Below are 13,643 nucleotides of genomic sequence, written 5' to 3'. Positions count from 1 at the left end.
GACTGCTTGCCTTGCATGCATGAGGCCCTGGGTTTGACTCCTCAGCACCACATGAGCAGAAAAAGCCGGAAGTGGTGCTGTGGCTCAAGTGGTAGAGCAGTAGCCTTGAGCTGAGGGACAGCGCCCAGGCCCAGAGTTCAAGCCCCATGACCACTAACAACAACATCAAAAAAGTCAAGCTGGGGGCATAACTCAAGTGGTTGAATATCAGCTAAGCAAATGAGCCACATGAGTGCAAGGCCCTGAGTTCAGACTCTAGGACTGGCAAAAACTAACTAAAAATATGAGGAAGACTCAGCAGGGAGGAGCAGAATCCTGGAAAGGGTCACCCCTCCCTCCATGGTGACAAAGGAAGAGCCAGGGACGCCAGGTGAGGGCCACAGTGGGAGGACTCTGAGGGGGGGGCCCCAGGGGAAGCCTCGGGGCAGCAGGATCCCAGAGGACCAGCCCTGCCCCTCCCTGTGAGAGGTACTTAAGGGCTACCAAGGAATGGGAAAACTGGAAAAGCAAAGACTCGTCCAAGGAAGGAAAATAGAATGGGAATATCTTCTCTGGCTCAGCAGCACCAATAAACAATAAAGACTTGAGCATAAAAACGCTTTGGAAGCCAGGCATGGGTGGCTCACGCCTGTAATCCAAGATACTTGGGAGACTGCGTTCTGAGGATTGTGATTTGAAGCCAGCCTAGACAGGAAAGGTCCATGAGAGTCTTATCTCCAAGTAAACAGCAAAAAGGTACATGTGGAGGTGTGACTCAAGTGGTAGAGCATCAGCCTTGAGCGAAAATGCTAAAGGACAGCACTCAGGCCCTGAGTTCAAACCACAGCATCAGCACCAAGTCCTTAACAGCCTAGTCGACTGCAGAGAGATAAATCCTTCCCTGACTCCTGTCGGGCCAGAGATGGTGAATGTGGCTATAAAATTCTCTTAAGCCAACGTCTCTTGCACCAACTCCTCTACTTGTGGAAATCAGTAAGGTCAAGCGGGGCCATCTGGTTTGACTTCCTGTAGGACAGGCCTGGAGCAGAGGGGCAGCAAGCTGGTGGCCGCAGGTGGGCTGCTGCTGGCCTCTTGGGCCCAGAAACTGGCGGGGGCCTAGGCTGAGTCCCAGACAGCCCAATGTCACCCATGGCTCCACCCTCCCCAGCACCATCCCAGTTTTCAACCTTCCAAAAGACCTGACAGTGTGTCAGGGACAGTGTGAGGAGAAGGGTACCCTCCCCTGGCCCACTCCCGCTTACCAGTGACTTCCCCTGACCACACTGCCTGTGCGCCCATCTTCACATGAGTTACACTAGTGAACTCTCCTTCTCTAAAGATCATCTGGCCGACACTGGGCACTGGTAGCTCACACCTGTAATCCCAGCTATTCAGGAGGCTAAGATCTGAAGATCCTGGTTCCAAGCCAACATGGGCAGGAAAATCTGAGAGGCTCTTATCTCCAATTAACCACCAGAAAATGGAAGTGGTGCTGTGTAGAATGCTAGCCTTGAGCTGAAGAGCTGAGGGACAGCACCCAGGCCCAGAGTTCAAGCCCCATGATCCACCAAATAAAAGAAGAAGAAAAAGAAAAAAAAGATCATTTGGCCAGTCCCTGTGGTGTCCCCAGGGCTTACACCAGGCCCGACACTGAGCAGGCGCTTCACAAAGATGTGGTGGCTTCATCTGAACTGACAGGGACAAAGAGAGTTGCCAGGGACTCCGGGGTGACCTCAGGAAGCGATTCAAGTCCAGTTCCGCAGGGGCACAGGGGGAGCTTGGCTTCCTGTCTGCACGGCAGGCCCCTCACACCCCAGGACACATGTGTGGACGCCTGCTCACCTGACTGACTGTGAGCTACGTTTTCACACTAGAGGGGGCAGCCCATGGATAAATAGTTCTCTGAGCATTTTCTGGGTGCTGGAGACAAGGGGAACCATGAACATTCCTGTTCTGCAGGCCTTCCGAAGGCAGACCCTCTCCTCCTGATTTCCCACTTCCAGAGACCCTTCACCACCCAGCATGCTCCAGCAAGCCATCCGGAGGGGCACGGAAGGTCATGCCCAGTTAGGAGATTCATGCCACAGGAAACCATTGTGGCATCTATTGCTACCACCTCCAGAGAGGGAGGCGGACAGAGAAGTGCATCTGAGCCGGGGAGTTTTGAATGAGCCTGTGGTGTGTATTCTCCAGGCTCTGAGCGACTGCCAGCCCTGGGGGACCCAGCTTTTGGAGACAGAGGCCCAGAGCCTGGCTAGTCCACAGGCTACCTCTGCCCAGGGAGATGCTTTACTATCAGGCAAGAGTTTTAACTTTAAAAAATAAATTCCCCTCTCTCTATACCACCATTAAAATAATAATTTTAATGAGTTCCAACATGGACACATCAGATGGTTTTATACGAGATTCCAGATGCACAGCACAGAGTTGAATGTGCCAGAAGAGGCCTGGGAAGAGAGGTCTCCAAGGATGAGAACAAGAAATATAAACAAACAAACAACTAGTCATAATGCTCCACGACCTGTGTGCTGGTGGAGACGGAGTGCAAAGCAAAAGAAGCCCAGCCAAGCCCAGATCCGAATAAGCAGCACCAGCTGGACACTAGTGGCTCACGCCTGTAATCCTTGCTACTCAGGAGACTGAGCTCTAAGGACCTCCTTTCAAAGCCAGCCCAGGCAGGAAAGCCTGTGCGATTCTTATCTCCAATCAGCTACCAAAAAAGCCAAAAGTGGAACTGTGGCAAGTGGTAGAGTGCCAGTCTTGCATGATAAAACTAAGCAAGGCTTAGTTCAAATTCCAGTGCCGGCACAACACAAAACAAAAATAAATCAAATCAAATAAATTTTTAAAAAGCAGCATAGGCTCCCCAGGCAGTACGGACATTCGCTGCTGGTCCCAGTCCCCATCCCTCCCTACGGCCCCACACCATTCGCCTGCTCCTTCACAGCACTTCCCAGTGGGCACACAGACAGATGCACGAGCTCTCCCACCCTGCGGCCATCTGCATCATCTGACCCGCCCCATCACAACCACCCTTCAGTGGGGGACCACCTAGCAGACACCAAGAACCAAAAATCAACCGCAGTAAAGGACACCCGCCAAGCTCAGCACTCTTTGCTAAGATATGCTGAATAACTGACAACCAGCCCATCGTCCGTGTTCTTCTGACATTATGCATCTATCTACTTAGTGTTTTACTCTTCCCCAAAATGCTACATGCCCCCTCTGGGCACACACTCTCATGACTTATTCATGAAGAAAAAAAAAATCTGTACATAATGACAAACTCATAGATGACATAAATCGTTATTTTCACTTTAAATATTGGCCTGTTAGAACCGCTCCATTTAAAAATAGATTAACTTATTCTTCTTCAAATTATTAATATTTGATCAACACAAGATACCTAAGGGGAACTTCAATCTTCCCTGGAATCTAATATGAATCAGGTTTCTTTACGCATTTTCTCAGGAGAGGGGGAAAAATAGGACCTGCAAAGTAACTACAAGGTTAAAAAAAAAAAAATACCTGCTTCTTATCTTCCATTTTCTTAAACTCTTCACATGCTAGCCAAAACAGGACATTTTCTTCACTGAATTCCTTTTTCAAAAATTCCTATGGGTAAAAAGAAGAAAAAAGTCACAGAGTATTCCATTTGAACAGATAAATGATACATTTCCTTTTAAGCACGGATCTGGTCAAATGTAACACAGCCTGGCTCCTGGATCCTTTGAAAACCCCACCTTGAAAAGCAAAGTATGTTAATATCAGCTCAAATTTCAGATGCATCTGACTTTAATGGGTTTGACATGGTTAGAAAGAATTAAAATGGAACAAGAATCTACTGGCATTTCTAAGCTGACAATAAATTAGCAAAAAGTAAATTAAACTGGAAGATGTATTAGTTCCTTCCAGGCATTGTTTAAACAAAGTACATTCCTCCGAAACCAGGCCCATTTTTTTTTAAACAAAAGAAAACACATAAGGCATGTCTAAAACACTATGGTGGGGCTATCTCAAATTGGAGGTGTTGCGTTCCTGTGGTGGTGGTTGGGAGGTTAGCGAACAGACCTCCTAGACACGATACTTAGAGTGGCCTGACGTCCAGGGACCAGGCGGCCTTGCCCTTGCCAGGAACCTGCTGGGGACCAATAGCATGCTGACCCAACACTTAAAGACAGAGTTGCTGGAGCTTGGTCTTAGAATTCATACATGGCCCCCCAAGTGGCAGAAAAGTCCTCCTAGGCCCACTGATGCTGACCCACCCATCAGCCCTCCTCTTGGAGCTCCTTCTCCTCCTTCCACTGTGCTGGCTTTCCTCGCTGGCAATAATGCATCCTACAGAGTATCCAAGACTCAAGAGAACAACCAGCGGGGCACTGGTGGCTCACGCCTGTAATCCCAGCTACTCAAGGGGCTGCGATCTGAGGATCACGGCTCCAAGGCAGCCCAGGCAGCAAGGTTCATGAGACACGTATCTCCAATTAGCCACCCAAAAGGTGGAAAAGTGCTTTGAGTGAGAGAGAGAGAGAGAGAGAACTCTCCATATCATAGAGACCTAGCCTACTCTTCTCAGGTGGCGTAATACTAGAAATCCTTCCTACAGACTCCTCAGACATGGCTCTTTTCTCCATCACTTACCTCCTCTTTCACTTAACTATATGAAAATTAGGAACCTCTGTGGTGTTTTAGGGCCAGCCACAAGAATCTTTCCAACTAAATCATGACACATAGGAGGTCTTGCCTCACTGTGAGGTAGAGTGTTGAAGGCTGGCCTGATCTCTCTCTGTGTCTCTTTGTCTCTCTCTGTCTCTGTCTCTCTTTGTCTCTCTCTGTCTCTTTCTCTGTGTCTTTCTTTGTCTCTGTCTCTGTCTCTCTCTCTCTCACACACACACACACTCTCTCTCTCTCTCTCTCCTTTATCCACAATATCCGTCTTGGTTAACAATGAAACAGGCAAACCCTAAATCTCTTCACGCCTTCCGGGTCTTCCAGTAGACTCTCCAGGGAGGTGGCCCACTTGGCTGTGCTCTTGAGGTTCTGGTGGCTGCTGCTGGAACTGCCATCGCTGTCACGGATGTCTGTAAAACAAGTCAGATGGTGTCGCAGCTAAGCATCCTGTCTACCACCATGTACTGCAAGGACAGAGAACACAAGCCACGCTCGGCTCTCAGAGGCCTGGTGTGAAGGACTCCTCGTAACACGGCAGAAGTGGCTATTTCCTCATTGTACTGCTAGGAAAACTGAGCCTCAGAGCCATGACGGGACTAGCCGTCTCCGGGCACAGCCTTTCCTCCAATCGTGTCCACTGGCCAACTTCCAGGCAGCCTTTGAACCCCCTTCCCACCAGCTACTAGTGCCCTGACCCTTCACACACCCATACAACCACATTGGACCACTTGCACGACTGGTTCCCACTAATCTCAAAGCTCCACCTGGAACAAAAAAGTATAGCACAAAGGGAGTCGGTGAAAATGTAAAAAAAACAAACAAAGATCAAAAGACTTGCCAAATGCTGAGGCACCAAGGTAAATATCTTCATATCTTTTTTTTTTCTGTTATCAGGATTTGAACTCAAGGCTTCCTGCTTGCTCAGCTTGCTTGCTTTGGTAGCATTCTACCATTTGAGCCATGCCTCCAGCCCAGCTTTTTGCTGGTTATCTTGGAGATGGAGTTTCTTGGATTTTTTTTCTGCTTGAGCTGACTTCAATCCATGATCTCCAGATCTCAGCCTTCTGAGAAGCTGGGATGACAGACATGAATCACCAGCACCTGCTTTCCCTCAACATTTTAATATCAAAATGAGTGTAAATAATCCATGATGAATATTTTATTCATTTTAAACAAGATCAGTCTTTCCTAATTTTCCTTTTGCCTCAGGATCCCACTGGTGACTTGTCTGGCCTTTGTTCAAACTTTTGCTCTCCCTCATGAAGGTTTTTGCACTAATTTTGATCATTTAAAATACTGCATTATTGGGTGTTGGTGTCTCACACCTATAAGCCTAGTTACTCAGGAGGCTGAGAACTGAGGATCAAGGTTCAGAGTCAGCCTAGGTAGGGAAGTCTGAGAGACTCTTTTTTCTTCTTTTGTCAGTCGTGGGGCTTGAACTCTGAGCCTGGGCGCTGTCTCTCAGCTCTTCAGCTCAAGGCAAGCCACAGCAACACTTCCGGTTTTCTGGTGGTTTACTGGAGATAAGAGTCTCATAGACTTTTCCTGAGCGGGCTGGCTTTGAACCGATATCCTCAGATCTCAGCCTCCTGAATAGCTAGGATTAAAGGCGTGAGCCACCACCCCCCACCCCACCCCCCCCACCCCGCAGAGAGACTCTTATCTCCAATTAACCACAAAAAGCTGAAAGTGGAGCTGTGGCTCAAAGTGAGCACAAAAGCTCAAGGACAATGTCTAGGCCCTAAGTCCAAGTCCTAGGACTGGCATGTGTGCGTGCATGCATGCACGCACATGTGCACACACACATACACACACTCACAGACAACAAAAAACAAAACACTGCATTAAGCATCACTTGTCATGAGGCCCTCGTTTTCCAGCAACCCTGAACGTGTGCAGGGTATGCAGGGGAATCAGACAGTCACACAGCAGAGTTTCCGCTGACTAACTCGAGACTTGTCAAACCTCTTGACCGAAGGGAGAGGGGATGGAGGGCATCCAACTAATGCACGGTGACCTCTTGGCCAAAAGAGGAAGAGACAGCACAAATATGCTCATTCTACAGACTTTAACCCGGTCCTGGAGTCAAGGAAAAACCACCAGGATGACACTTTAGATGGGCCCAGGACCAAAGCCAGGTCCAAAGCCTAACTTGGCCAGTTCAAACTATACATGACCTTGGGCAAAATTCTTACATGCATTTAAAGGTAATCCCCTAATCACTAAGATTATCCTAAGGATTCAGAAAAGAAGCACCAACTGTGTGTTTCACAATAGCAAGTAGAACAGACTGCAAAGTTCCTAACATAAAGATGTGATACATAGTGGAGGTAGATACATTCCAGCTACCCTGATCTGATCACTACGCATTGTATACATGTACTGAAATACCCCCACAGTGCCCAATATATGTGCATAATTATTACATGGTAATCGGTGGAAATAAAGGAAGTATCCAGAACCTGGCAACATAACTTGGGTCACAGTAGATTCTCAACCAGTGTTTGTTCCTTCTCCTTCTAGCAAGTGAATTACTTTAATAGCTAATACTTCTTTCCCCACTGACTTTTTTGTTTCTTTCTTTTTCTCTAATTGCTCTATTGTTTTAGAGGTGATATGCAGCCGGGTTACATTTACATACATCAGGTAATAAGTACATTTCCTTTTGCATAATGTCATCTCCCATTCCATCCCTCCCATCTCCACCCCGGAATTGCACAGTTCCATGTCCAATGCAGAGAGCCATGGTTCTATAAAAACATTTTAAAGTGAGAAGATAAAACTTTGAAATAAGAAATCAACCTGACAAGTCACTTAAAAAGATTAATGATGGGGGGGAGGCTGGGAAGGGATGGGAAGGGTAAACAAAGGAGGAGGCTGCAATGCTTGGTAAGAAATGTACGCATTATCCTGCCCATGCAATTGTAACCCCTCTGTACAGTATGTTCACAAATAAAATAAAATAAAATATAAAAAAAAAAGATTAATGATGGCTGGGCGCCGGTGGCTCACGCCTGTAATCCTAGCTACTCAGGAGGTTGCGATCTGAGGATCACGGTTCAAAGCCAGCCTGGGCAGAAAAAGTCCGTGAGACCCTTATCTCCAATAAACCACTAGAAAACCGGAAGTGGCGCTCTAGCTCAAATGGTACAGCACTTGCCTTGAGCTGAAGAGTTGAGGGATAGTGCCCAAGCCCAGAGTTCAAGACCTATGACCAAAAAAATAAATAAATAAAATAAAAATATTAATGAAAATCCATAAATTTTAATTACTAAAAGTTGCTAGGGGAAATAGAACTAAAAATGTTTATGAAGGAATGTGTATCAGAATCCCCTGGAATTCACAGTACTGCTACTATGCTATGTCCCACTGGGGAGCAAAACCACACACCTTATTTTATCGTTTTGGTGCCAGTAATAGGGCTTGAACCCAGGGTGCTGTTCCTGAGTTTTTTGTTTTTTTGTTGTTGCATAAGGCTAGCACTCTACAACTTGAGCCACGGCTCCACTTTTGGCTTTTGGTGCTTAATTAGAGAGAAGAGTCTCACAAACTTTCCTGCCTAGTCTGGCTTTAAACTATGATCCTCAGATCTCAAGCCTTCTGAGTTGCTAGGATCACAAAGGTGAGCCATTGGTGCCTTAGAGACTAAAAGTCTTACTATGTAGCTCAGGCTGAGTCTTAGGATGACAGGTGTGAATAACGGTATCTGGCTTCACACTATAACCTCTTAACCTGCTGAGATGCTATCTCTCAGCACCTAAAAAAAGAAGAAAACACAACCAGAAACACAGCAGGGACTATGCATGGAAACACACTGGTGATGGAATAAGAAAACTATTGGGATACCCATTCCCCATTCCTCTCATCAAGAGGCCATCTCATTCAAACACATCTTTAAATGGCCCGGATGGTCTTTTCTTTCTTTTCTTTTTCATGTCAGTACCAAGGCTTGAACTTGGGGTCTCAAGTTCTCTCACGACTTCTTTGTTCACACCTGGAGCTCTACCACTTGAGCCACATTTCTAGCCCCGCTTTGTGGCTCACTGGAGGTTAAGAGGCTCACACACTTTTCTGCCCAGACTGGGTTCAAACCACGATCCTCAGATCTCAGCCTCCTGAGTAACTAGAATTACAAGCGAGCTACTGGCCCCCCACTTTTTTTTTCCTGCTGGTCTTGGGGCTTGAACTCAGATCCTGGGCACTATCCCAGGCTAGTGTTCTACCACTTGAGCTACAGCTCAGCCTTTTTGTGATTAATTGGAGATAAGAGTCCCACATACTTTCCTGCCCAGGCTGGCTTTGAACTATGAATAACAGAATACTAGGTGCGCCCCACCAATGGCTGGCTGGCTCCCCACTTTGATGGTTTTCTAATGTAAGTCTCCAACTCACAGAGAGGAAATTCATTCCCTACTCTTTGTCCAAGTGGCACAGCAAGCTTCTGAATACTAAGCTTCTTCCCACAGATCAAAGATCATCATTCTAAGAAGTCTCTGCAGCAAGGTTCATTCTGCCAGGCTTTCAGCTACCTTCCTTACTGCTGTGTTCCTTGTCCAGAGAGCAGCATGCTAGTTTCTCCTTTTCCCTAGCAGATCCTCTCTCATATAAATAAACAGAGACATGAGTGGGCTGTTCCAGGAACCATCTCCACAGTTGCAAGTTCTCTTACTGTTGAACAACTCTTTGCTATAAGTTTTCAACTGTGGTCTGAAAGCATGCCAAACCTCCTGGCACTTCTCAATAATAACCCAAACCATGTTAAGGTTCCACCGCTCTGCCATCTGGCAAATAAACACACACAGTGGGTTCCATTTCACCAAGAGACAACTGATCCAACCGCTAGCGCAGGGTTACCCACCCAGCCCTTCATTTCATACACTAATTATTTTGCAAACCCCATCTGATCCAGCCCCTTAATCTGTGATGCAAAACCAAGGAAGAAAACAACTTCTGCAAGTGGCCCAGCTAAGCCATCGCTGCATGGAGACGAGTATTCAAGACCAACTGTCCCATCAGGAACACCTCGACAGGACACCAGGTTTCCAGGGGACACAGGAAATAGATGCACCCTTCATTTGGGTTTCTCATAGCTCCTGTCTCCCCTCTACCAGATGTAACACTGTCACTGTCATAGAAAGAGCAGGTCGTTTTCAAGGTCGTTTTCAAGCTACTCTGAATAGTCGCCGATAGTGGTTTTCGGCTCTTGATGCCCTTGATAAAGAGAAATTCCTTCTGTCTTTTGCCCACTTTCTTCTTCCATAGATTGCCTATGGCAGCCTTTGACCCACTCCCTATCTACCATGCACTTTTATCTTCCTCAGAAATATTGGTTTGGAATTTTCTAAGACTTCTGCATTGACTTCTGTTGTTGTTTTGTTTTTTGTTGGTCACAGAGCTTGAACTCTGGGCTTGGGCGCTGTCCTTGCACTCTTCAGCTCAAGGTGAGTACTCTACTGTTTGAGCCACAGCGCCACTTCCGGTTTTCTAGTGGTTTATTGGAGATAAGAGTCTCATGGACTTTCCTGCCTGGGCTGGCTTTGAACCGTGATCCTCAGATCTCAGCCTCCTAAGTAGCTAGGATTACAGGCGTGAGCCACTGGTGCCCAGGTTATAACACATTCTTATGATGGATTATTTAACAGTTCTAACAGACTATGTGTAGGCTATTTGATGATGTGTGAGCATGCGTATGAGGCTTTCATTGAAACAAATCAGGATATATACAGAACATTTTGTTATATATATTTATGTATACAAAGTTAGCAGCTAACTACACATGAATATTTCTAGCATTTACCTCTGGATGATAGGATATTGAGTGATTTGCTTTAGTATATTTCCTCCTTCGCGCAAAATATCTGCAGTGTATGCACTTTGAAACTAGGGCAAAAGGGGGGATTCAATAATAAGAAACTGGTTGAAATCATCACTGGATTTAGCACTACAAATATGTAAGCCCTCATTTTTACATTAGTTTTGCTTTCTTAAAATTGTTTCATGCCAGGCACTGGTAGCTCATGCCTTAATCCTAGCTACTCAGAAGGCTGAGATCTGAGGATTGTGGTTTGAAGGCAGCCTGGGCAGAAAAGTTCCTTGACATTCTTATCTCCAATTAACCATTCAAAAACCAGTAGTGGAACTGTGATTCAAAGTGGTAGAACGTTAGCCTTGAGCAAAAGCAGCTCAGGGACAGAACCCAGGCTCAGAGTTCAAGCCCCAGGACTGGCAAAAACAAAACAAAACAAAATACATCTCAGTTTCCCATGGAAGAAGCAAGCAGTCAGCCTTTCCCATCTTTGATCTCTCTTTTTTTTGGGGGGGGATCCAGTTGTGAGGCCTGAACTCTGCCTGGGCGCTGTCCCTCAGCTCTTCAGCTCAAGGCTAGCGCTCTACCACTTGAGCCACAGCGCCACTTCCAGCTTTTTCTGCTTATGTGGTGCTGAGGAATCGAACCCAGGGCCTCATGCATGCAAGGCAAGCACTCTACCACTGAGCCACCTTCCCACCCTCAGCAGGCTTTTGAGGTCAACATGTTTTACTCAGAAACTTAAAAGAAAGTGGTAAGCTGTGAATCTATTTTAGAGTTTCTCTCTTATGATCAGGATGTATAGAAACAAGACTATGCTAGGCCAGTTGGAGGAAAGAACAGTAACTAAACACGTAAGTACTCTCTACTAGAGATGGGGAGACCTAGGTACCAGGCTTGACCAGCTGTGTCTCCTCTGTCACAGCACGGCCTTCTGGGACACACGAGGAAGGGATGACACAGACGTTCCAAGGGAGTGTTGAGCAGCAGAAATAAACAAAATAGCATCTGGCATTGTGCCCAGCACATGTAGGCACACAAAAATTACTGGCATCTGAATTACTCTTCCTCCTCCTCCAAGACCTGTTTTGATAAATAATAAACTTTAACCTATACACAGACAAAAATGGCTCTAAATGGCTCTTTTAAGGGTCTAAGACTTGTAATCCTCACTACCTGGAAAGCAGAGATCCAAGAGATCAGTGTGGTCAAAAAGTTAGTGAGTCTCCACCTTGATAGACAAGCCAAGTATAGTGGTACACATCTGGTGATCAGCTCCACACATGGGAAGCAGAGGTAGCTGATAGCCCCCGCTGGCTATGCAAAAAGAGACACTCTATCTGAAAAATAACCTAAAGTAGAAAGGGCTACAGGTGTGGTACAAGTCGTGGAGTGCCCCAAGTTCAAGTCCCAAAATAAAGTGGGCTTTGTTTGCTTTTTGGTACCAGTACTGTGGTTTGAGCTCAGGGCCTGGGCACCGTTCCTTAGCTCTTTCACTCAAGGATGGCACTGTACAAATTGAGCCACCCCTCCATTCAACTTTGTGGTGGTTAATTCAAGATAAGAATCTCATGGACTTTCCTGCCTGGGCCCTCAGATCTCAGCATTTTGAGTAGCTTGGATTACAGGGGTGAGACACAGGCAGCTTTATTATTATTTTTAAATAATAATAACTAGGAAGTTGGCAGGCTAGGAACAGTGTGAGGCTCACAAACGTGAGAGGAGAAAAGCAAATGTTACCAACCCCAATCCCTCCCTGGTAGGTCAGGAGAGGCAAATATAGTAAGATGCTTGATTTGGTAATACATTTATAAGTCTGCAACATGTATATTGGACCAGTAAATATTATTCTACAACTTGTCATTCATGTCAAAGAATAATGCAAAAATTTGTCTTAATACTTTTTTTGTTTTATAGTGGCTAAAAATGCTCACTATAACATACGTGTGTGTGTGTGTGTGTGTGTGTGTGTGTGTGTGATGTTACTGGGGCTTGAACTCAGGGTCTGGGTGCAGTCCCTTAGCTTTTTCATCCAAGGCTAACCATCTACACTTGAGCCACAGCTCCACTCCTGGCTTTTTGCTGGTTAACTTGAGCTAAGAGTCTCAGACTTTCTTGGCCAGGCTGACTTTAAACCTTGATCCTCAGATCCCAACCTCTTAAGTAGCTAAGATTAATGGGCATGAGACATGGGTGCCTATAATATATTCTAACACTGGTGCTATAACATACATTTTTTTTTTTTTGGTCGGTTGTGGGGCTTGAACTCTGGGCCTGGGCGCTGTCCCTGGGCTCTTCAGCTCAAGGTCTGTGCTCTACCTCTTGAGCCACAGCGCCACTTCCGGTTTTCTAGTGGTTTATTGGAGATCAGAGTCTCATGGACTTTACTGCCTGCACTGGCTTTGAACCATGATCCTCAGATCTCAGCCTCCTAAGTAGCTAGGATTACAGGCGTGAGCCACTGGTGCCCAGGTTATAACACATTCTTATGATGGATTATTTAACAGTTCTAACAGACTATGTGTAGGCTATTTGATGATGTGTGAGCATGCGTATGAGGCTTTCATTGAAACAAATCAGGATATATACAGAACATTTTGTTATATATATTTATGTATACAAAGTTAGCAGCTAACTACACATGAATATTTCTAGCATTTACCTCTGGATGATAGGATATTGAGTGATTTGCTTTAGTATATTTCCTCCTTCGCGCAAAATATCTGCAGTGTATGCACTTTGAAACTAGGGCAAAAGGGGGGATTCAATAATAAGAAACTGGTTGAAATCATCACTGGATTTAGCACTACAAATATGTAAGCCCTCATTTTTACATTAGTTTTGCTTTCTTAAAATTGTTTCATGCCAGGCACTGGTAGCTCATGCCTTAATCCTAGCTACTCAGAAGGCTGAGATCTGAGGATTGTGGTTTGAAGGCAGCCTGGGCAGAAAAGTTCCTTGACATTCTTATCTCCAATTAACCATTCAAAAACCAGTAGTGGAACTGTGATTCAAAGTGGTAGAACGTTAGCCTTGAGCAAAAGCAGCTCAGGGACAGAACTCAGGCTCAGAGTTCAAGCCCCAGGACTGGCAAAAACAAAACAAAACAAAATACATCTCAGTTTCCCATGGAAGAAGCAAGCAGTCAGCCTTTCCCATCTTTGATCTCTCTTTTTTTTGGGGGGGG

General features: G+C 45.8%; 1 protein-coding gene across 1 annotated transcript in view; it reads right to left on the bottom strand.

Annotated features, from left to right (window-relative positions):
* The window catches only part of Rgs10 (regulator of G-protein signaling 10), a 33,983-nt gene that overhangs the window by 18,962 nt on the left and 1,378 nt on the right, over positions 1-13,643 (bottom strand). Inside the window, exons 2-3 of the mRNA XM_013021906.1 lie at positions 4,942-5,060; positions 3,508-3,594 (exon numbers count right to left, since the gene is read on the bottom strand). Coding sequence (XP_012877360.1) covers positions 3,508-3,594; positions 4,942-5,060 — 206 coding nt within the window. The remainder of the gene's footprint in view (positions 1-3,507; positions 3,595-4,941; positions 5,061-13,643) is intronic.

Source organism: Dipodomys ordii, unplaced genomic scaffold, assembly GCF_000151885.1.
Source record: "Dipodomys ordii isolate 6190 unplaced genomic scaffold, Dord_2.0 Scaffold58, whole genome shotgun sequence".
NCBI classification, from domain to species: Eukaryota; Metazoa; Chordata; class Mammalia; order Rodentia; family Heteromyidae; genus Dipodomys; species Dipodomys ordii.
The sequence above is the reverse complement of the archived record's forward strand: the minus strand, read 5'-3'. Positions and strand labels throughout refer to the sequence as shown.